The sequence below is a fragment of the Oryx dammah genome, unplaced genomic scaffold (assembly GCF_014754425.2).
Source record: "Oryx dammah isolate SB20612 unplaced genomic scaffold, SCBI_Odam_1.1 HiC_scaffold_9, whole genome shotgun sequence".
NCBI lineage: Eukaryota > Metazoa > Chordata > Mammalia > Artiodactyla > Bovidae > Oryx > Oryx dammah.
Genome location: NW_024070193.1, coordinates 23,537,606 through 23,561,452, shown reverse-complemented (window position 1 = coordinate 23,561,452; position 23,847 = coordinate 23,537,606). Strand labels below are relative to the sequence as shown.

Below are 23,847 nucleotides of genomic sequence, written 5' to 3'. Positions count from 1 at the left end.
GAAAATGGCAGCCCACTCCAGTATTCTTTCCTCGAAAATCCCACGGACAGGGAAGCCTGGCAGACTCAGTCCATGGTGTCGCAAAGTGGGACATGACTGAGCACATGTACACACACACAGTAAAAGCAATGGGAATGGTGAGACGGTGAGCATCACTAGAACAATGGTTACCTATGTGGAGAAAGAGAAGGGATTGGGATTGAGAATGAGTGTGCAAGGCTGGGCCCATGAAGTGTCTTCTTTCTTAATTTGGGAGGTGGACATATGGGTATCCATTATGTTATTGTTCATATTTTTTATATGCCTGCAATATTACTGATATTTTGTCCCTTCTTTCTTCTGACATAATATGTATGGCTTAGTAGGAAAAAATACCAGTTTTAACATCAAGTCAAACCAAAACTAATCACAACAGAAATCAAAACCTACTCTCCAATCATCAGTTCAGTTGCTCAGTCATGTCCGACTCTTTGTGACCCCATGAACTGCAGCGTGCCAGGCCTCCCTGTCTATCACCGACTCCCGGAGTCCACCCAAACCCATGTCCATCAAGTCGGTGATGCCATCCAGCCATCTCATCCTCTGCCATCCCCTTCTCCTGCCTTCAATCTTTCCCTGCATCAGGGTCTTTTCCAGTGAGTCAGCTCTTTGCATCATGTGGCTAAAGTACTGGAGTTTCAGCTTCAACATCAGTTCTTCCAATGAACACCTAGGACTGATCTCCTTTAGGATGGACTGATTGGATTTCCTTGCCATCCAAGGGACTCTCAAGAGTCTTCTCCAACACCACAGTTCAAGAGCATCAGTTCTTGGGTGCTCAGCTTTCTTTATAGTCCAACTCTCATATCCATACATGACCACTGGAAAAACCATAGCCTTGACTAGATGGACCTTTGTTGGCAAAGTAATATCTCTGCTTTTTAATATGCTGTCTAGGCTGGTCATAACTTTCCTTCCAAGGAGTAAGCGTCTTTAAATTTCACGGCTGCAATCACCATCTGCAGTGATTTTGAAGCCCAGAAAAATAAAGTCAGCCACTGTTTCCACTATTTCCCTATCTATTTGCCAATCATAGCTCATTGCAAACCTAAACTCACATCATAAATTTCCATTGTGATACTGACCTGCCCTTTGTTCTGCCAGCTTCAGTTTCCTCATCTATAATTTGGGGAGACATTACTAGGACCAAATGGCATCTTGTATGTTCCTGTTGCACAGTAGTTCCCCTCTGACATCCCTGCAAACCCTACCGGGCATAGAAGTGTGTCTTGTGGGCTGCTCTCTGTATCCATTGGAATATTTTATCATTTATCAGATCAAGAAAAAAAAACCCCTCTCTAACCTATACTCTACATCAGCGGCAAAACGTTTGTTGAAAGCAGCCCTTGCCTTGCTTGATGTCACTGAATCACATTGTCACTGAATTGTCTTCAACTGAATTGTGCAGATGCAGTGTAGACGGCTCTGGTGCAATAATGTGGATGGAGCGCACAAAGGCTGCCGAACTCAGCACACGCCCTGGGCTGATGGGACCGAGTGTGATGAGCCTGGAAAGGCAAGTAATGCCCCGATCTGTTCTTCTGTCTTGGGGCAGATGTGGGCAAGATCTGGGCTGTAGGCTCAGTTACCATTGTTGAGAACATAAGATAACGCAGTGTGTTTCAGCATGCATAATACTTTTTTGAGGTAGGAGGTTCAACTTTGCTCTTGAAAATTGTGCAAACTTACCTTACAGCCTAATACTGACACAAGAGACATAGCTATCATTATTTCCTCAATTTATTAGACATATTTTTCTCATTTTAATGTTTTTGAAATTCCAATGTGCTTTTCAATTTATGGGAACATTTAATGTGAGGTCCATATCTTTTCTCTCTCTCTCTCTCTCTTAGAGTGGCAGTGGAAAAGGCTGTTAAGTTGTTGGAATATCTTAAATTCAAGAAAATACAGAAAGACTTACTGTGTTCACTACTTGCATACTAGGCTTTTCCCAGGCAGTATTGATCACTTAATGGAGCTGTGATGTCACCCGGGTTATTTGCAAATCCAAATTCTGAGTTAGTTATAATAGTTCCCATTTATTTGTTAGTAACCAAACAAAATCTGCTTCTTGTATAGCCTAGTGATAACAACATCCCAACAACTACAAGTATTATTAATGTAACATTTTGCACCTGGTGTCTATCTTTTAAGAAAAAAAAGGGTAGTATGTTAAAGATTTACTTACCAAAAGTTTTAGATATGAACCTGATTTTTAAATTCATAAAGAAAATGGTATTCTATCACTTCGCTGTGATGCAATCCCTGTACTATATCTGAGTCTCATGTCATCCTTACTTAAGTTTTTTCCTTTCTCCTCACTTCTCTCATCGTCCACTTTACTGACTTTTATTATTTTGTTCTCATCTGATTTTCTGTTTTTCCATTTTAGGAATCAGTAGCTCCCAGTGTTTTCATGGAAACATGTGGTTCTCGGAGATGAGGAACTTACCTATCCCATCCCTGATTTTATAGATAGGGAACATAAAGGAGAAGTGACTTCAGTTCAGTTCAGTCGCTCAGTCATGTTCATCTCTTTGGGACTCCCATGGACTGCAGCATGCCAGATTTCCCTGTCCGTCACCAATATTCAGGACTGGTTTCCTTTAGGACTGACAGGTTTGATCTCCTTGCAGTCCAAGGGACTCTCAAGAGTCTGACTTGCCCAAGGTCATTCAGCCTCACTCTGGGAGGAGTCCTCACACACACCCCTCCCTCCCTCCCCATTTCTCTTCTTTGCTTTCTGTGTCTGAAGGGGCCGCAGGCTCCGCAACTGCAGGGTGTGGCTATAACTCAAGCTCACCAAGCTCTTGAAGTCTCTATGGTCAAGCAGGAGAACTAATAGCTTATCCACTCATTTCTTAGAGTAATTTCAATTTTTTAAAATTTTATTAGAGTGGTTTTATAAAGTTGCAATGAAGATGATTTTGTACTTGACCTAGCTTGGTTACTCTGTTAGCTCTGGTCTCACTTCTCTACAGCTAGGACCTCAGCATTTGAGAATACAGCTTTCTCCAAGAGCAGCCTAACAAAACTTTGTAAGGACATTAGCATAACAACTTTTGCACCGCCACTTTCACTCACTTAGAAAGAAATATATATACTTGGGCAGAGTGAACCTTTCACTTTTTGCAAAACATTTAACTCAGTGTGTTGTTGATGGCCAAAGAGTCTTAGATTTGAGTGGAAATATGGTTCCCAGGCTTCCACGTCAGCCATCAGAATTCACTCGTTCTTCCTCAATGAAGATGTAGCTTCAGCGTCCTTCTATATGTGGTCACCCATACAGCTGCTATCAGTTGATGGGAGATGACAGTAGACATGGTTGACAACTTAGTTGATCTGAGTTGGAACCAGCCAACTATTCATTTAAATTGAGTCTGTTTGAGCTCAAAGATATCACTGGTATTGTGTCATGGTTCTTAGTCAATCTAATATATCCACCTATTATGTCTAAATCTGATACATATTACTGATGGAAAAACCTTAACAAAGAACTGTCAATCATATGATGACATGAATTGTATTTAGTAAAATAGTCATGTACAGGCTACCAAGCTCCATGTAGTACTTGAGAAGATGTCTATTTTGTCTTTTTCTAATCTTCTGTTTTTATAACAGTAGCAGAAGATAAAAGATTATAGTATAATCTCATACCTGATAAATGGGGGATTTGGGGAGATCTTTCAAAAAAACATGTACCTTGTAAGCATTTGTTCAGGAGGAGACTTCAAGGCATTCCAAAAGGCAGACTCTGAACACTTTCAGAAAAGCAGCTATGCAGAGAACATGATGGGTACATTTTTAGTTTCTTTTAGTAAAGTGGCTAAGTCTAATAGCTTATATTAAAGACATGGCTGTTTGTGTGTTTATTTCCCAGAAGAGCATTTATGCATTTTACAAATAAGATGGTGAATATGTTTGCACAAATGTTCTGTGTTTCTCCATTCTGTTTTGTTTTCATCAAATTGGCAGTAAAACCTTATCCTTTTCTCTAGCAAATTCTAACTCCCTTTGCTGCTAGGTTAAATTTTTTTCCTTTCTCTTCTGTCTGCCCTGCTCCCTCAGCAGTAATCTGTCTTGGACTGCTGACACAATGTTATTTTGATGAATGACTCTCTCATGTCCCTTTATTTTTTCCATTCTCTTGTTAAGTCCATTAACATTTTCATTTTAACCCTGTTTGTAAATCTGAGGTTTGAAACTCTTGTATTTTAAGCTTCTTTGGGACAAAATTGACCTCCAAGTCCTTCTTCCAGTCTCTTTAGAAAAACATTTATGTAAAATATCATTTAAATGATTCTGGGTGCTTTTGTTTTGGCTCCAGCTCCACCAGTTGCTTAATGCTTTGTTACGATGTAATGGTTTTTCTAGTATATAATTACTGTTTGTTTAGTTTCTTGGTAAAATAGATTAACTTGATACATGTTTGCCAAACAGTCCCCACTTCCAGCCTCTTTCACCTCAGGTTCTTCTCTCTTCCTCTGAGGTTCTCCCTTCCCTTTGAACCCCCATCAGTGGTCCTATCAGTAAGAAATATTTAAGTTGCAGACAAGTTTTATTTAGGTTTTCTTTTAAGAAGGGACCCTATAAGGACATTTTAATCCATTGTTAACTAACCTATGCCCTTATTCTGCTCTGGTTTATGGTAATACTTAATGAGAATTATGGTCACTTTGAAGAATATTATTCTTGTGTGAAGGTAGAGTCTATAGAATAGAGAGGCCAACAGACTAAAGACTGAAGTGTTGTGAGGAAAAAAAAATATATTTCCAAACAACTTCTCATATGAGAGTCCATGACTAGCCATAGGAATGTTCTCTTTAGTTTGTAGAATTTATAAAATGTGTATTTGATATCAAGATTTGAGGGCTGAATTTGGGCATTGGCTGTAACCTCAATTGTATATTAATTAAGAATTTTGTTCAGGTCTGATTGAATTGTAGTAGTATAAGAAAATTGGCTTTTTTTCCGACACACACACACACACGCAAAAACTAGTCAGATGTAAGCAGGTCATCATGGAGCTGCCATGGTAGGTGTACAAAATAAGAGACACAGGCTTCTAATTGCTTTCTGTTCTACTATCATATGCAAATAGCCATCATCCTCAACGTCACAAAATAGCTGCTATAGCTCCAGCCATTGACTCTGAGTCCCAGGCAGAATGAAACCAAAGGACAAGGTGCAAAGAGGCAAAAGGACCATCCCAGGAATCTTATCCAATGAATTCTGCTAACATTTCTTTGATCATTTCTACCTATACAAGAATCCAGGGAAATGTAGATTGTTAAGAAGGATGAAGAACAGAATGATAATGGGTAGACACCTCAGAGTGTCAGCCTCACCTCACCATCTCATTAATCTTGCTTTTAAATCTCAGTCTGTTTAAGATATCAAAAATTGTTCCCATTTGCTAACAGTAGAAGGACAGCATATATCACAGTTAACAGTGTGTACTCTGGAGCCAGATTGTCTATGTTTCAGTATTAGCTCAGCTCCTTAACAGATGTTTGACATTAACCCCCCTGTGCCTCTGTTTTCTTTTCTGTAAAAATGGGGTAACAGCAATACCTATTTCATAGTATGCTATGAGGATTAAGTAAGTTAATACATACATAATACTTAGAGTAGTATTATGTATATGTAGTATTATTATTGAGTGCCTAGCAACTATTAAGTGCTATTAAATGTAAATATTTGCTCTTATTACTACAAACCTTTTTCAAGTTGGATCTCCTGTGTCCTCAGCTGTATATTAGATGCTTTCCATACATTGTCTCATGTTAAACTCAAAACAACTTTGGCAGATAGGTTCTCATTTTTCAGCTATGGAATTAGAGTTCAGTGATTCATCCGAGGTCACAATTAATTTGTAGAGTGGCCACCCCACACCACCAGACCGTTTGCCTGCTAAGCTATGTCCCCTTAAGATCTGCTCTGTCCAATAGGGCAGCCACTAGCCACATATGATTAGCGAGCATTTGAAATGTCATTCTGAACTGAAATGTGCTAAAATGAAAATATATACCACGTGTTAAAGACCTAGCATGAAAAAAAGTGTGGGAAGAAAACCTTAGTTATAATTTTATGTTGATTATATGGAAAAATAATAATGTCTTGGATATTTTGAGCTAAGTAAAAGATATTAAAGTTAATTTCAGTGTTCTTTTTACTTGTTTTAATGTGGCTACTAGAATTTCTTAAATTATATGTGTGGCACAAGTTATGTTATTAGATAGTGGTGCTGTATAGTACACCAGGCTGCCTCTCTCATTGATTTTTTAAAATTTTTAATTGAGGGATATTTGCTTCACAGTATTTCATTGGTTTCTACCAAACATCAACATGAATGAGCCATAGGTTTACCCATGTCCCGTCCCACTTGTCTCACTGATTTTTATGTGCATAGATTCCAAGGAATGTTCAAGATTGCTATAAAGAAAACTGTAAAATAATTTTGGGGAGTGATGTGGTCACTTCTGCCTCTGCCCACATTTCTCGGGTACAGAGTTGTCCAGGAGTCTTTGGATGCCGAACCTTTTAAGCCTCAGCCAAACAGCCCAGAGGGAGGGATGTGGCCCCAGTTACTCAAGAGGATAATTATAAGAAGGCATAAGGGCAGAGTAGAGAAAGCCTAACTGTGCTCTTTTAAATAATTGTGTGCCAGGCTTTTGCTGGGACTGGCCACTGACTGGGGCTTCACCAGTCTCTTATCTGTCCCGTTTCCCCACGCACTCCCCCACCGCCTGACTCTGCTTCTAACCTGAGTCCTCCCTGCAGATAAATCACAGTGGCCACCACCAGCTCCGCTTCAGAGATCTGAGCAAGCGGCGGGGTGTCACTCTCCTGCTGCCCCTCTTCCTTTGTGCGTTGCTCAGTGACCTCAGCTTCTTGTCAGGGCCTCACACCCCAACAATGGCAGAGGGTTGAAATGGGCTTCTCCACTCCCTTGTCCTGCTGGGGAGTTTTACTTTGTTTTACTTTAAAGCATCAGGGCCTTCTTCCTGCTCCAGCCTGAAGAATCTGAAACCATTAGCAACCCAAAAGTAATAAAGTTTAGGGCTCCCTGTAATGTGTCCATTTTTGCTTTAGTCTCATCTTCTGCTAGAGTGAGTTTATAGTAATCTTGTAACTAGCTTTTTTCCCCCTTCTCCCATTTAATTAAAATTGGGTTTTCAAATCCGTGAGGAACCGTAAAGCATTATATTTTACCAGACTCACAACATCTCTAGGCCTGGTTAATGGAGATGCACGATGCAAATCCAATAACTCATTTCAACCCTGTCTACAACCAGTAGACAGCCCATTTCCACGCCTCATTTTTCCAAGTAGACTAATTGAGGGCTTCGAGGCTGGCAGTTGGACTTTCCCTGCCGGCCTGGAGCCAGCCACTCATTGGTCAGTTTTATTCAAGCCAGTTGTAAATGAAGACACAGCCTAAAATCACTAAGAGGTTAAAATCCCTACCATTTCCATTACTCACAGAGATAATTAAATTGCAGCATTTCAAACCAGCACATGGAAAACAATGATAGTACGGTATATTTAAAAGGACAGCGGGTCCTGCAATACCTCAAGCACCGAGCTCTCCCTCACTGTTCCCCTTATTAAATACAGCACTGCAAGTTTGGATTTTGTGTTCCCAAAGAAATGGAGGTCCCTGTGACTGATGGATCCTGGGGAAGTTGGAGTCACTTTGGAACCTGCTCAAGAACATGTGGAGGGGGCATCAAAACAGCCATTCGCGAGTGCAACAGACCAGAGTAAGTCCACGAGCTCATCGCTCTTACTACTGGGGCGGTAGGGGTGGAAAATTCCTAGAGGAAGTCATTTAAATTGAGGCAAGTGAAGAGCTCTTTCCAAATTATAAAGTGAGGGGACTTCTAGGACTGCCCAAACCAATGGTATCTATGCTCTATCCCTCTGTATTATTTTTCCACTGTGACCCTTTATTTTAAAAGCTTTATATGTTAAATGGTAGATGCTTTGTGTTGCTTTGACATTCAGGAATGTCTCACTGGCCCCCACCCCCCACCTCACCGGCCCCCACCCCCCACCAAGGGCTGGGGTAGCATGCTAATAAAGCAAACAAGTAGATGTTCATTAGGAAACAAAGAAATTGGACATGTCCACCCAGATTGTAGATAAATGTTAACTTTCTACTTAGTAACTGAAATGCTAAAAAGGGCACACAGACCCCCAAAGTGGCATTAGTGAACCCCAAGGGACCTGGAAGCCTAAGTCAGGATTTACTTTTGAATCAAACTTATTTTTTCCCTCACTCTTGAGGTCCCATCCTACAACCGCTTTTCAGGGTGATTCTCAGCGAGTGACCGTAGTGGTCTCTACCAGCCAAACCTTGTTGAAACTTACATGTTCAAATAAAGTCCACAGGCTTTTCCCCCAGCATCTCATTATGATAGACGTGTTTTTGGGGAGAGGCTATTTATAAGCGGATTTTAAAAGTTGCTATCTTCATTATAAGGAGTAATATCAAATTTTGTCTGGTTCTAAGATGTATAAAGCTTAAAGGAACAGAAAATAATACATGCTTTTATTACCGTCAAAGCTATATAGCCCAAGAGGTCGTCCCAGGTTAGTTTTTAGATATGCAGACTCACAACCATCTTTAAGAACCAGCTGCTTTGGGATTATGCAAAACGGTTTGGCTCAGCAGTACTCTTTAATTTTTAACAGCCTATATTAGGGATAACAGACTGGATAGGAGAGAGAAGCAAGCAGGTTGAGGAGCAAAGTGGGCTAGTGCAGTAGACTAGGTTTTACTGCAGAGTCTAACCCTGAAGTCCTGACATAGTAATAGCTACTCAGGCCAGCTGATTCTCCCTGAGTAGGAAAAGGGCCTCCTGTTGACAAAGGTGCCATTTTTTAATAATGAAAATCTGAATTGTGTACACAAAAAAGAATATAGCTTTAGCCTGTCATTGCAAGCCCTGGTCACATAAACACTCTGTATAGTCCAAATCACAGATGGCGATCAATTTATTTTAATTTATTTTTGTTCATAGTCCAAGATTGTTTCATATCCACGTAATGTAAATGTTTAAGGACAAGTCTATAAGATAAAGACTCTGATCTGTAAAACTAACCCTGTAGCTATGTATATAAACTAATATACATTAGATTTTCCCATAAAGTCTATGTTTAGTATTAGCTTTTAAAATAATAATGTAGAGAATAGACATATGTATATGCATGGCTGAGTCCCTCTGCTGTTCACCTGAAACTATCACAATATTGTTAATCAGTGATACCTCAATACAAAATTAAAAGTTTAAAAAAATTTACAGTGTAAATATAGTAGGTGTTTTCAAAAAAATCAGATACAAAAGTGTATGATATAAAAACTTACTGTCATTATTATTCCTACTCCGGTACTCCCCACTAGAAATAACCACTAAAAAATAATTTGAAAGATTATCAATCTAATATGTATTACATAAAATAAGTATCACATAACATAAAATATGGGTCATCCTATATATATTGTTCCACAACTTGCTTGTTAAAAATCAATTGGCTATGTAATCTTAGCTGCTTATATTGTTGAAGTTTTAAAACAGAACATTTTAAGCTAGCAGCAAATATGATGAATTTTTTAAAAATTTAAAACATTTGGCTACATTGAAGCAAATTGTTTCTATCATGTTGTTGTTGCTGTTGTTTTAGACACTGAGTCATTTCTGACTCCTTTGTGACCCCATGGACTGTAGCCCGCCAGGCTCTGTCCATGGGATTCTCCAGGCAAGAATACTGGAGTGGGCTGCCATTACCTTCTCCAGGGGACCTTCCCCACCCAGGAATTGAACCTGCATCTCCTGCTTTGGCGGGCAGATCCTTTACCACTGAGCCACCAGAGAAGCCCTGTTATTATCATAATAAGCTATTAATCATGGGAGTGTGGATATTGCAGATAGTAGGTACTTTTAACATTTTGACTCAAGAATATTCCATTCAAAAGAAGTGGGTTTTTTGTTTTTGTGTGTGTTTGTTTTGTTTTTATAGTGTTAGAGCAATTCTAAAAGTAGTGTGGAAAGAGATAAATCACACCGTAACTGGAATGGGCCAGGCAAAGAAAAGCACCCAGTGTAAAGATCTCAGCAGGGAAAGATCTTGAGCTTCAAAGCGAAGCAGAGATCCTCGCCTTCAAAAGTTAGGAACTGATCTTTAAAGACTTCAGTTAGATGTTCTTGTCTTGGATGTTTGCTATGGGAAGTTTTAAAATAATACAACCCACCTAGTTGAGTGTCAGCACTGACATCATTTCATTAAACTCCTCCAAGTTATGTGTACTTTGGGATGTCCCTGTGAACTACTAAGGAAGGAGTCTGCCTCTCGTAACTGAGATTACGATGGCGCTGGGGAAGTCAGCTAGACAAGAAAGAGGGACACTGAAAAGAGAAAAACAGGTCCAAATCAGTTTAAAAGCTAGTTCAGAGAAATTAGCAGAGCAGATGGTTTGTTATGTAGAATGTGCCAGTGACTGCTGTCCTGATTCTCAAGAAGTTTGAAAGAACGGAACTCCTGGCCCCCACGTTGGCTGGCAAAATGCTCTTCTCAGTTTCAGAAGCCCTTAGAATATACTGAGAAGCTCCATTTTTAGAATCTGTGGTAGGCCTCTCTCAAGAACACTGGATTGTTCTTTTATTTTCACTGTATTCATGGGATTTAATAATAGATTTATTTAGTATCTGGATACTTTAAGCTATGTACTTTTTTCTTTAAATATATGTAAGCTAAAAAAGGGAAGCAGCCTTGCCGTGTGCATGGAATTACACTATACTAGAAGAGCAAACTTTAGAAAGCATATCCTTTCTAATTTCATATCCCCAAAATGTTTTTGGTCCCAGTTGGTACACCATCATGACAATGGAGCCCTAATGTTTTGTCTTTACATGCTTTACTTTTTTAGTCCCTTTTTTGATTGATGTCCTACATATAAGATAGGCATGTGTTTTGGTCTGTAAGGATGGTCCCCATTTACATGTGTTATCCTGGAGAAGTTATTGATAGCTCTCCTTTCAATTCTCAAAATGTCCTGAATTAAACAATTACACAGTCACCTGATCTATAAGAAACATGTCATAGGATGAAATTTTAAATCAGAACCACCAAAAACAGAACTTGGGGTCCCAAAACAAGACAAAGCTTTAGATATAGAAGATGCATTACCAGACCATTGGGCCATATACTTATTTTGTGCTCTAAATTTGGCTCTGAGGTTCCTGGTGACTAAAACAAACTGGATTACAGAATTGTTATGGTCTATCAAACTAAAAAAATCTGCAGATTTTTTTTTTTTAAAGAAAGGCAAAATATTTCCTTCTTATGCTTCTGTTTTGCTTTTAAGTTGGTAGGTCAAATTAAAGAATAAGCTCATAGATTTGAGAAAAAGACAAGATTGTAAACTGCATATTTCCCATTTAGGCTTTGACTCTAGCTTATGAAATCTTCCATAAATAGAATAATAAACATATGTATATTTCACCTAAGAAAATTAGTCTTTCATTTGGCTGTGAAGTTTTTTTGAGGTATTGAGTTGGATGAATTTATAGATGGTCCCCAACCTATGTTGGTTAGACTTAAGATCTCTCTACAATCGTGCAAAAGCAATACCCTAGGATTCCCAGGTGGCTCAGTGGAAAGAATCCACCAGCTAATGCAAGAGACACAGGAGATGAGAGTTTGATCCCTGAGCTGGGAAGATCCCCTGGAGAAGGAAGTGGCAACCGAATCCAGTGTTCTTGCCTGGAAAATCCCATGACAGAGGAGCCTGGCAGGTCACAAAGAATCAGACATGACTTAACACCTGAGCAGGAGCACATGCAGAAGAGAAAAAGTGCTTTAGATTTTGAATTTTGGTCTTTTGTCAGGCCACTGATATGCAGTATGGTGCTCGGATAATGCTGGGCAGCAGCATCCGCTGTACCTCCCAGTCAGCCATGCGATCATAGGGGTAAATAACTAATATGCTTCTAACCATTCCGTACCTAGATAAACATTCTATTGTTTACTTTCAGTATAGCATTCAATACATTATGAGATAGTCAGTACTTTATTATCAAGTAAGCTTTATGTTTGATGATTTTGCCCAACTGTAGGCTAACATAAGTGTTCTGAACATATTAAAGGCAGGCTCTTCAGTAAGTTAAGTGAATTAAATGCATTTTCAACTTTTAAGATATTCTTCAAATTACAATGAGTTTAATCAGGACATAACCCCATACTGAGTCCAGAAAGATCTATCTTTTGAAATACTGAGAATCGGCTGCTGTGGGAAAGCCATTAACATTAATGAATGTATAGAGATCCAGTCCCATAGACTATTCCATTTGACAAAGTTGTTAATGATCGCTAGTATGGCTCCTTGGTCCATCCCATCTAACCCTTGAATAGTCTTTCAGCATTCCTCATAATTGGTCATTAGACCCCTTCTTAAAACCCTCCAGATATAGAAAACACATTTACCTTCTCATGCTGCCTGTTGTATCATTAGAAATTTCTTCCTAGTGCTAACCCTAATTTGTTGTAAGTAAACATAAATGTTGAGATTTTTGTTCAAACCCATTGGCAGACCAAAGTTTAACTTTCCTTATAGGTAGAATATGCCTACAATGATCTTTGCAAAATTCTCCCAAAGCTTTGGCCATGCAGCATTGTGAATTTTCTTTGTATATATGATTCAACTTGCCTGTGCTGAATACAGTTACTTTCGTAGTAATTAATCAGCAATTTCCTTAAGTTCTTTCTATCCCTGTTTGAGACACAATATTTTTAAAAGGATTTTAGTAGTTGGAAAATGTGACTAATACTATTTTTAAAGTTATATTTCCTATAATTTTCAGTATTTGCCTATGGGGGAATAAAACTCCCACTCAGCTAAATTATTAAATTAAAACAAGAATTTTTCCATGAAATGTAGTTGTCTGAAGCCCTCCCCATTACACAGTCCATGTAGATTCAGTAGAGATCCTATCGTCTAGGATATTTTTTTAAAGCTATATATTTTAAAGGGCAAATTTACACTCATTCATAAAATACCATTTGCCTTCACACAAAAAGCAAATAAAGTCATAGAATGAGTTTTGAAATGGGAAGAGACCTGTCTCAAGAGCGGCACTGTGGGAGGGAGGCCAGGTCATGGGCTTTGGGTCAGGAAGGCCTGCCCTGGTCTCTCAGCCAGTGTGTCTCACTTAACTGGCATGGGAACTTGCCAGGTTAGTTAACATTTCTAAACCCAGTTCAAGCAAAGGTTCAGAAACAAGGATGTCACTACCTACTGCACAGGATGGCTGTGCACAGTCAGTGACCTATCTTGGCAAGTGACATGGTGCCTTGTATGCTAGACCAGCTCAGGGCTCAGCAAATGTTTTCTGTAAAAGGCCAGATAGTGAATATCTTAGATTTGGGGTGCATCAGCTGTCTACAGCTTGAGAAACACACATGGATAATATGTAACATGTGGGTGTAGCTATATCCCAACAGAACTTTTATAGACATGGAAATTTGAATTTCATATAATTTTTATGTGATCCAAAATATTCTTTTTATTTATTTCTAAATCATTTTAGAGTGTTAAAAACTATTCTTAGCTCACTAACCATATAAAAACAGACAGTAGGCTGGATTTGGCCCATGGACTATAGTTACAGACACTTGGAATAACTTAACATTTACTGTGTGGGTGGCCATGTTCAAGTGCTTCAAATCTATTAACCATAAAACCCTCACTCAGCCCCATGAAGTAGATATTAGCATCATCTCCCTTTTATGGATAGGGAAACTAAGACTTAGAGAGATTCAGTGATTTGCCTAAGATTGCACCATTGTTAAGAAACAGGGCTGGGGTTCAAACCTGTTTCCAGGGTCCGTATATAACCTTTAGCAATAGTGCCTCATACATGGAGTGTTTTCTATGTGTTCTTTATTTTTTTTAATGTCAGTTATAAAAAGAAATTTAAAAATGCTCTTTTGGTAGTGGTCAGAGCAAGCAAAGGTAGACAGTGTTACTATGTGAAACGGGAAGCCACCTGCAAATGGTAACTGTTTGCTGCTCTTGTTCAATTTCAAGAGTCAGAAAACACTTTTTATATAAGAGAATTGGAAGAAAAAAATCAACTGTAAAATAAATTATTTTCAAAAGGGAAGAAATATGAGTTACTTTCATTCAACAGGTAAATGACCTGATGGATCCACTGTAGTTAGTTGAAACATGAAAAAAAAAAAAAATTCCATGAAGTTTGTTTCAAGTTGAGAAAAAAGTTGAAGGGGATCTTCCTTATAAATGGAAAAACAGATTTTACAGCTATCTGAGCCTGCTCTGTTATTCATGTGTCATCAGTAATATTTTATGCATGAGACCGGGTTGCTTTGGTACTGAGAGAAGAACTTGGTATCCAGGAAACCAAGACTGCATCTCTACATGGTACCAACAAAGAAAAAGACAGGACTCTGGGCTGTAGCTCCTGGGTAATGAAACAGAGCAGAGAGGGAGAATCTGGGAAGCTTGAATTTCAGTCTGGTCTCTGCTTTTTTGTTAGCTGTGTTACCTTGGGCAAAGTTCTTAATTTCTCTGAACCTTCTGTCTCTTGGTATAAAAGTACCTCAGCTGGCTTTCCCTTGCACAAGATATGCGTGAGTACAGGCTAGTCAAGCACACAAGGCAGATGTAAGTCACATGGGCTTAATGGGGAAACGATCATACATAGATGTTGCTGGATTATGTGCTGTTTTGCATCCCTAGATAAAGCCTTCATGATAAATAACAATGAATACTTACCATACTCCTTATTGAACTCTTCATTTATAACAAGCCTTTCAGGTGAACAGTATCATCTCTGTTCACTTGGGCAGAACGAAGCTCACAGAGGCCAGGTAGCTCACACAAAGTTGCCCAGCTTGTGACTGCAAAGCCCACGCTCTTACCTCCCTCTACACAGTGGAGGGAACATGTTTATAAGAGTATCATAGACAGGAAGCCCTTCCTGAGACTCAGGCACTCAGCAAGGCCAATGAGACCTGACTCACCCATACATCATAGCTCAGATGCAATATTCCAAACAAACAAACTGCCGGATCAGATTGGGTTGGGTTGTGCTGAAATATGACGTCAGAGTCGCTAACACTTTTAGGCATCTGCTATGTGCACTCATTTTAGAGAAGAGGAAAACTGAATCTGTGGGAGGCTCGAACGTTGTCTCTAGTCACAGAGTGAGGCTAGGGCCAAGACAGGAAACCAGATCCAACTCTTAGCCTCTGCTGCTGCTGCTAATTCGCTTCAGTTGTGTCCGACTCCGTGCGACCCCATAGACGGCAGCCCAGCTCTGCTAGACTGCCCTTGATTCTGTATCTTATGGTCATGTATATAGTTCCCATTTCCCAAGTCCTGGTTTAACAAAAACAAAACAAAGCGGTGGGGGGGGGGTGGAACACAACACTTGTTGTCTGAATTACTCTGAAAGATTCACTCTAAAGACAAAAGGTAGAAATCTTTCAGTTTGAGAGGTGCCTTAGAGTAGCTATAGTATCCAGGCTGCTCTAGCTGTGGGTGGGTGAGTCTGATTTCCTCTGATTCTGTGATCTTCCCATTTCCGTGATGCACTTGGCAAGCTGTTGACCGTTGGGAGATGGGTTATATAATTTACTCTCTGGGTCACATCTGGAAAATCCATGAGCGGGGTTGCGTGCTGAGATTAAATTGTTCTGTGGTGCTTTGCAAGGCATCCTCCACACTCTTGTCACACACAAGTTAATGAAACGAGTACACTCTCTCCTGCTTCTCCTATTGTTTAGTCGAAATATGAGCACATCCTATCCCATCTTATTTGTAAAACAAAACAAAAAACAATAGTCATACAGGGAGAGAGAGAGAAAGAGAGAAGAGGGAAAGAAATAAGTGGAAATGGAATGGGGCAAGTTTTAGGATGGTCACCCATGAGAATACCATGGTACAGAGGTAGACAGGAGCATTCCATGTGTTCATTTGTACCTTTTCTTCTTCTATGTCTTTAAAGGAATGTGGATGTTCAGGGCATGGAGGACAGAATATGACCTGATAGACCCCAGGTTTTATATTTCAAACTTTTAAGTTAAATGCTCTCTCATTTTATCCTCAAAACTGCCTTACCTTATCAGAATGGTGCTTTCCCATTCTACACATGGAAGGGTTGAGGCTTGCAGGCATTCAGTGACTTGCCCAGGGTTAAACACTTAATGATGTTGAAGGCAGAGTACAAACCCAGACCCCCAGAGCCCTTGTCCTGGCCACTGGCACTGACCACTTCACATTTGCCTCCCTCCAAGACAGGAAGCCACATTATAACATACAATATTATAATACATTAGAGAAATACAGTATAATACAGCCTGTGTGTTCTTTACGTTTCATCAGGCCCAGAAATGGTGGCAAGTATTGTGTAGGGCGCAGAATGAAATTTAAGTCCTGCAACACAGAGCCGTGTCCCAAGCAGAAGCGAGACTTCCGAGACGAACAGTGTGCTCACTTTGATGGAAAGCATTTCAACATCAACGGTCTGCATCCGAACGTGCGCTGGGTCCCAAAATACAGTGGAAGTAAGTTCATCTGGGGAGGTGCCCACAGCTGCAGGCTGGCACAGGGTCCAGGCACAAAAGTCACGTCGCATGGTGTTTCTCCTGTCTAGTTTTGATGAAGGACCGCTGCAAGCTGTTCTGCAGGGTGGCAGGGAGCACAGCCTACTATCAGCTCCGTGACAGAGTGATAGATGGAACGCCGTGTGGCCAGGACACCAATGACATCTGCGTCCAAGGCCTGTGCCGGGTGAGTCCCAGATGGCGCTCTCTTCACTATGTTGTCCTGCTGCCAAACTGATGTGTAGCTTCCTCAATACAATAGCAGCTGCTTGTGTCTGTGCATTATCTCCAGGGCAGTGGTTCTCAAAGTGGGGTCTTCAGACCAGCTTGAGCACCATCTGATTCTCTTTTTTTTCTGTGTTTTATTTTGCTTGATTTGTTTTAATTGTAGTGTAATTGATTTACAATATTGTACTAGTTTCAGGTGTATGGCACAGTGATTCAATTATATTTATCTGTGTGTATACATATATATGTGTGTGTGTATATATATATATATATATATCCTTTCTTTTCTCTTATTGGTTGTGACAAAACATTGAGTATAGTTCCCTGCGCTTGGGCTATATAGTAGGTCCTTATTGATTATGTATTTTATATACAGTACTGTATATCTGTTAATCCCAAACTCCTAATTTGTCCCTCCCAGCACTACGTGATTCTGATGCATGCCAAAGTTTGAGAACCACTGCCCTACATTTTTCTGACACTCTCTGTGGGGGCCTGCAAGAAACTTTCCTGTGAGGAAATTATAATTGACACTATACACAACTTCTTTACCTTAACCATTGTGCATAAGGTTAAACCCAAAAGCTTCCTGACAGCAAGTTTTAGAAATTGAATAACACTTCTGGCAGATAGTAAAGCATCAACGCACTGATTTCTTGAGGTTTGGCACTATTTTTCTGTTCTCACCAGTCAGAAATCAGTTCTTACACAGCCAGGCTCTGGGAGGATGCATTTGTTCCTTGCAAGCAGTCCAGAGCACATTGAAGCTCCTCACTGGTAGGATTTGGTGGAAGAGTCTCTGAGCTTCACCCAACTCCTGACCACAGCTACAGTGAGGACTTCCTTGTCACTCCATGCTAGAGCAAAACATGGAGTTTCTCCTCAGAGACTGCTTCATTCGAAGGAGCAAAATAGATGAGAATGTGAACTCTGACCTCCTGGTCTTCTGGTGATTGCCACTGATGTTTGCAGACTCTCGTCTACTCTGCTGCATTGCGTTAAGATAGGAGGACACTGCAGAGGCCACTTGGAACCTGAAGCCTCAACCTGGCAGCCTGCAGTCATGCTTTAATCCTCCATTCATAGCCAGTGTTTAAACATAGAGGATTTCACATAAAATCAAATTTTCAATATCTTGGAAAATTGAGAAATGTCAACACTACTCTCCTGTTTCTGCATGGCAGCAGTAGCCTGGATTAGACAGGGACTGCTACCTTAAGATGGGGTGTGAGCTCTTTAATAGGATAGCCCTCAGCCACTCCTTAATTTTTTTTTGTTGTTGTTGTTTTCATTCGTGAGCTGTTTTTCACATTTACTTTACTTACTTGTAGGCCAGCACTTCTCAAACTTTAATCTCTAGATGAAGCACCTAAGGGTCTTACTTACATGCCAGGAAATATACTGACTCAGTGAATCTGGGTGGGGCCTAAGATTCTGCATCCCCAACATCATTTGGGATGCTCATGGCTGCTGGTCCAAGGACCACATTTTCCCATAGCAAAGATAAGGACTATTTGAGTTCACCATGCTTAAAAGTTTACAGAGACTTTAAGTTCATGTCATTTTGAATGCCCCTCTTTCAAAGAAACACATTACCTAAGAATTTATAACCTCTCTAATACTTACCATGTATTTCAACTGTTTTCTTTTTAAAAGCAAGCTGGATGCGATCATGTTTTAAACTCAAAAGCCCGGAGAGATAAATGTGGGGTTTGTGGTGGCGATAATTCTTCGTGCAAAACGGTGGCAGGAACATTTAACACAGTACATTATGGTAAGAATTTGTTCCTAAGAGCTGTGAGAAGAAAAATAGTCAAACTGTTAACATTATTAACCACATGTAATATATAAAATATTTGTGTAAAACGTAAAATCAGTCTTGTTACGGTATATTACCCATCTGGCTATAAGACGCCTAACAGTGAGAATTCTGATACATTCCTTTGTTGCCACCCTTTACGCCATGCTTAGAGAAAATGAACCAGTCTGTGGAATGCTCAATTTCTGCTCGATTCTTTTCAGGTTACAACGTTGTGGTCCTAATTCCAGCTGGTGCTACCAACATCGATGTGCGGCAGCACAGTTTCTCAGGGAAATCAGAGGATGATAACTACTTAGGTGAGATGGGTGCCCCTGCCTTTTGTAGGAAGTCTGGTTCCTTTTCCCTATAGCATGTGGAGAGCTTTCAGATTTCATGTATTTTCATAAAAGACGTTGATTTTGAAACTCATTATTTTATGTTCCTTCATACATTATACCCTCAGTATATTGATTTAAGAGTCGTGTAGTTACACTAGTCAATATCAAGAAATTGACTCTAGATCTTAGGAAATAGAAATGCCCCAGATCAAAATTTGAAAACACTAGCCTTGTAAGTTTAGCATAAAATCATTGCTATCTTTGAGTCATTAAAAAAAAACAAACCTGTCCTTTGAGTAACTGACATGCCAGTGTTTTCATAAAGGTGTTACTTAACCAATAGCAGACCACAGGTGGACTTATTCAATATTTCATTATGCTTGATCATTCCAAAAGGTTCTATACTGGCAATATTTTTCTTAGGTCATTACTAACATGGCCCATCTTGCTATTCTATAGATTCTCCATCCTTCTCTCACCATGGCCAGGGTCATGATTAATTCAGATTTATTCCTGTTTTCTAACCACAACTCACCAGGAACTTTGTGTTCTTTTTTTTTTTTTTTTTTTTTAAGCTGGTGGCTCATCCCAGTTCCACTTCAATTTATTATTTTGTAAACTTTCATAAATGATTAAGAAGTTCACCCAATCATTTTTAATTTAAAAAAAGGACATGGGGACTGGGATAGTGACAGAAAAGGATTGAGCTAGTCACTTAGCACAACTAGACTCTTCTTAGCTGTGAAAACAGCAGGAGTTGCACTTAGATCTAGAAGAAAGCAGGGCAGTCTTGCTGGGCTGCCAATTTTTAAAAGAAATGAATGGACTTTCTTATAATGGCGAGACAGGGACTCTACTTATCCATCTTGAATACAGCCTCTATAGAGGCTTTACAACAAATTCCTCTGTTGTAGCATTTTCTGCAATGTCTCATTGTTCATTCAGTCAGCCACTTATTTAATATGTGCCAGGCCCCGTTCTAGGCATGATAAGCAAACTGAACAAAAACATTAACAAGTAAAAATCTCTGTCTTCTTAGAACTTACTTTTAGTGGGAAGAGATAGACGATAAACAATAACTTAATAGATAAGCAAACTATATTCTGTTAGAAGGTCATAAGTAAAATTAGAAAATAGAAGAAATTGCGATACTGAGGGTGGAGCAGGAACAGTAGAATTGAAAATACTTGAATTGTAGCAAGTGATAATGGATATCTGGGGAAGAGCATTCTAGGCAGAGGGGAATAACCAGTGTGAAACCCTTAAAAGAGTAATGCGTCTAACTTGTTCCAAGGATAGAGGGAGGCCAGTGTGGCTGGAGCTGTGTAAGCACGGAGGTGAGTCCTGCTGCTGCTAAGTCGCTTCAGTTGTGTCTGACTCTGTGCGACCCCACAGACGGCAGCCCACCAGGCTCCCCGCCAGATAAGTTTAAACACGTATCAGGACTAAATCAGAGAGGGCCACATATAACTGTTGAAAGAACTTGTATTGTAAGAGACAAGGGTAGCTACTGGATATTTTGAACCAAGGACTAGCATGATATAGTCATATTTATATTTTCAAAAGAGTACCCTACTTGTTACACTGAGAATGAGGGATGGTCAGGGAAAAGGGTACCGGGTAGAAACAGACCTTCCGGTAGATACCGGAAAGGTCAGGGTAGAAAACAGAAAGACTGGTTAGGAAGTTATTGAAATAATCAAAGAGTTGCTAGTGGTTTGGCTCCAAATGCGAGCAGTAGAATTGGCAGTAAAATAGTCAAATTAGTCAAAAGCTGGATATCTTTTGAGGGTGGAGCCATCGTGACTAGTGGGTGGCTTGAATATGGTATGTGAGAGAAAGAGAAGGCTCAAGGGTGACTCCACAGTTTTGACCTGAGCAGCTGGAAGAATGGAGTCACTATAGACTCAGCTGAGACTTGTTTCTTATATATTTATGTGACCACTAGTGTTTTAGGATCAGAAGCTGTGATTTTATATCTTTATCTCAAGATATAAAGCCTTTACATAATAGAAACTGAGTACATGATGGCTGAGTTATTGAATAACCATCGTTCACGCTATCTTTACTGAGTGCCTACCATTAATGGGGATGGAATTATGATGGAAACATACAGACTCTTCCTTCTTTTATTTGTTTATAGTTTATTTCTTTCTTTATTTTTGGGTGTGCTGGGTCTTTGTTGCTGTAAGGACTCTTCTTTAGCTGTTGAGAGTGGGGGACTACTAGTTAGGGTGCAGAGGCTTCTTAGTGCAGTGGCGTCTTCTTCTTGCAGAACACACGCTCAGCATGAGGACTTCAGTAGTTGGGGCATGTGGGCTCAGTAGTTGGGCCTCCTGGGCTGTGGAGCACAGGCTCTATAGCTGTGGCTCACAGGTTTAGTTGCTCTGCAGCATATGGGATCTTCCCGAATCAGGGATCAAACCCATGTCTTCTGCACTGGCAGGGAGATTCTTTACCACTGAGCCAGCAGGGAAGCCCTCCTTCTTTTAAGGATGCATGCTAAGTTGCTTTAGTCATGTCCAACTCTGTGCAACCCTATGGACTGTAGTCAGACAGGTTCCCCTGTCTATGGGATTCTCCAAGCAAGAATACCAGAGTGAGTTGCTATTTCCTTCTCCACTTCTTCTTTTAAGAAAGACTATTAAATCTTTCTTGGAATCAGTTCTCAGTGGTCACATCAGCTTTTCCACACCCTAAATACTCAAAGGAAAAAAAAAAATACTCAAAGGAGTGGTGCCTTTTAAAACAGTTAACAAAGTTATTGGGGATCCTTTTCAAATTATTTTTGGGGAATCCCACATTTTTCCTTCAACCACTGTACAAAATGGGTCAGACATTTTTCTTCATGGACTGGGTTATAAATTAGAGCCTGTGATTTCTGTGGTCTTACTACTTCCTAATTAAATCCAGCAGCATTGCATGCAGCCTCCTTTATTGGTTAATTTCCTGAGAGCCAAATGCCATGTTGAGCCATTCCTTTCTTCTCAAAAAGGAGAAGGATTCTCCAGTGTTCTTCTCCTTCTGGGGAAAAAAATACCCTTTTAAGCAGTGGCCTCAGTTCAATTCATCAACCAGGTTGGGCACCTAAATTAGGGAGGACCTTCTGATATCCTTTGATGTCTCACTAGAGGTTTCTTAATCTCCTTGTAAAGAATAAAAGCAAAATTAAAGAAGGTTTGTCATCTGGGACAGGCAGTTTGAAGTAGTCATGGCTCTTTAATGGAATATTATGGGAAAGTTACCTGTTGGTCAAAGAACGTCTCTCTGGAAGCAAATGAAAAGTGCAAGCAAAGATGGTACGTCACAGTTCACCGAGTGTGAAGGTTAAGACCTCAGAGCCTTTGAACCTTACAGTGGTTTCTTAACAAGTTAGGAAGAGTATGATGTTGTTATCAAATCTGGCGTGTGTAAATGTTTACTCTCAGTTTGAAGGAAGGCACAGCAAATGCTCTAAGAAGATTTTAAAGCCCCCAGTTGAGTCTTGCTGGAGTCCAGCCCCAGCTGTTTCGTTGCTAAGCAATCATCATCCTTATCCCTCATATTTTTTTTTAAGGTCAGTCAAGGCATACTCTTTTTGCATGTGTTGGTGAAGAAGCAATTTCCAGGAGGGCCTTTGTAGCCGCCCAGCTCTGATGGGTGAAATGGGGGGGAAACCAACCCAGGAAATTAGCTCCCTAATCGCATTAGTGGGAGGTTGGGCAGTAGACGGTTGTTTTCAGGAAACTATTTGTTTCACGAGGTACCGAAGCAGAAAGCCTCTGTGTCAAAGGTCGTCCTTTCAACATAGACCCCTCCCTCTAGTTGGGTTAAAGCCAAGTTGCACCCAGTGCTACCATCTTCGTATTTCTTAAGGAGAAAAAAGGAGTCATTTCCATGGTGTTTATTTGTCTCCAGGATACTAACCTTTGATGAATAGTGTCAGCGAGAAGACAGGAATTGATTCAGTTCAAGATAAAGCAGGAACTCCATTTCACTTGATGATTCCTATCTCCTTTCCTACTCACCATTTGCTGGGATAAAGAGCATGCAGTGAAGGGTGAAATGCCCCCAAGTCAGCAGAAGCATGCGAGGAAGCCTGGAGATGTTGGAAAGGGTCCCCAGAATTAACCTAGGACAGATGATTGCTCTTTGAATACAGACAGAACTGGATTACCACTTAATTTACAAAACTGGCCTTGTGACATCTCATTTCCCCCTTTTCAGTGAAGCATCAGCTGGGTAGCTAGCCTTCGACTCCACTTGAAAGCACTGGGTGATTTTGCTGGCAGCACATCCTGCCACTGCCATGCAAGTGCCCACATCAGGGGGCAGCCTTAGGAGGCCTGAGGTGCCACAGAAACAACCTCTTCTCCAACCAGTGACCCATTGAAACTCCTGCATCTTGCATGACTGGTGGGTCTCATACTGCAGGAGCTGTGGGGAGACGAGGTTGTCAGAGGTTTATACTGATAGGAAAGCAGTTATCTGGCTGAAAGCTCTGTGTTCTTCTTGTCACAAATGTCAGGTTCAACCGGCCACTTGTTCTTTCAGTGTCACTGATTGAGCACCTACTATGGGCTGGGATCTTTCTTAGGCTTATACAAGCACCTTTTTAAGTGTTGACTTTACTTAAAGAGGCTCATGCAATCTAGCAAAATCAACAACTTAATTTAAAAAAAAACTCTATAGCTAAACATATTTGCTTTCAATTTGCACATAAGGTAAAGAATGCCTGAAATCATTCACTGATTTCATAGACATTTGTTGGCTTTCTTCTTGAAAAACTGGTGGTTGACAGGCTCTGGAGATAGATTTCCATGATTAGAA

General features: G+C 40.2%; 1 protein-coding gene across 3 annotated transcripts in view; it reads left to right on the top strand.

Annotated features, from left to right (window-relative positions):
- ADAMTS9 (ADAM metallopeptidase with thrombospondin type 1 motif 9) overlaps positions 1–23,847 on the top strand; it is a 163,438-nt gene that overhangs the window by 39,712 nt on the left and 99,879 nt on the right. For all 3 annotated transcript variants that reach the window (XM_040246586.1, XM_040246587.1, XM_040246585.1), the window contains exons 11-16: positions 1,448–1,555; positions 7,660–7,805; positions 16,451–16,632; positions 16,722–16,858; positions 18,556–18,673; positions 18,922–19,017. In XM_040246586.1, coding sequence (XP_040102520.1) covers positions 1,448–1,555; positions 7,660–7,805; positions 16,451–16,632; positions 16,722–16,858; positions 18,556–18,673; positions 18,922–19,017 — 787 coding nt within the window. The remainder of the gene's footprint in view (positions 1–1,447; positions 1,556–7,659; positions 7,806–16,450; positions 16,633–16,721; positions 16,859–18,555; positions 18,674–18,921; positions 19,018–23,847) is intronic.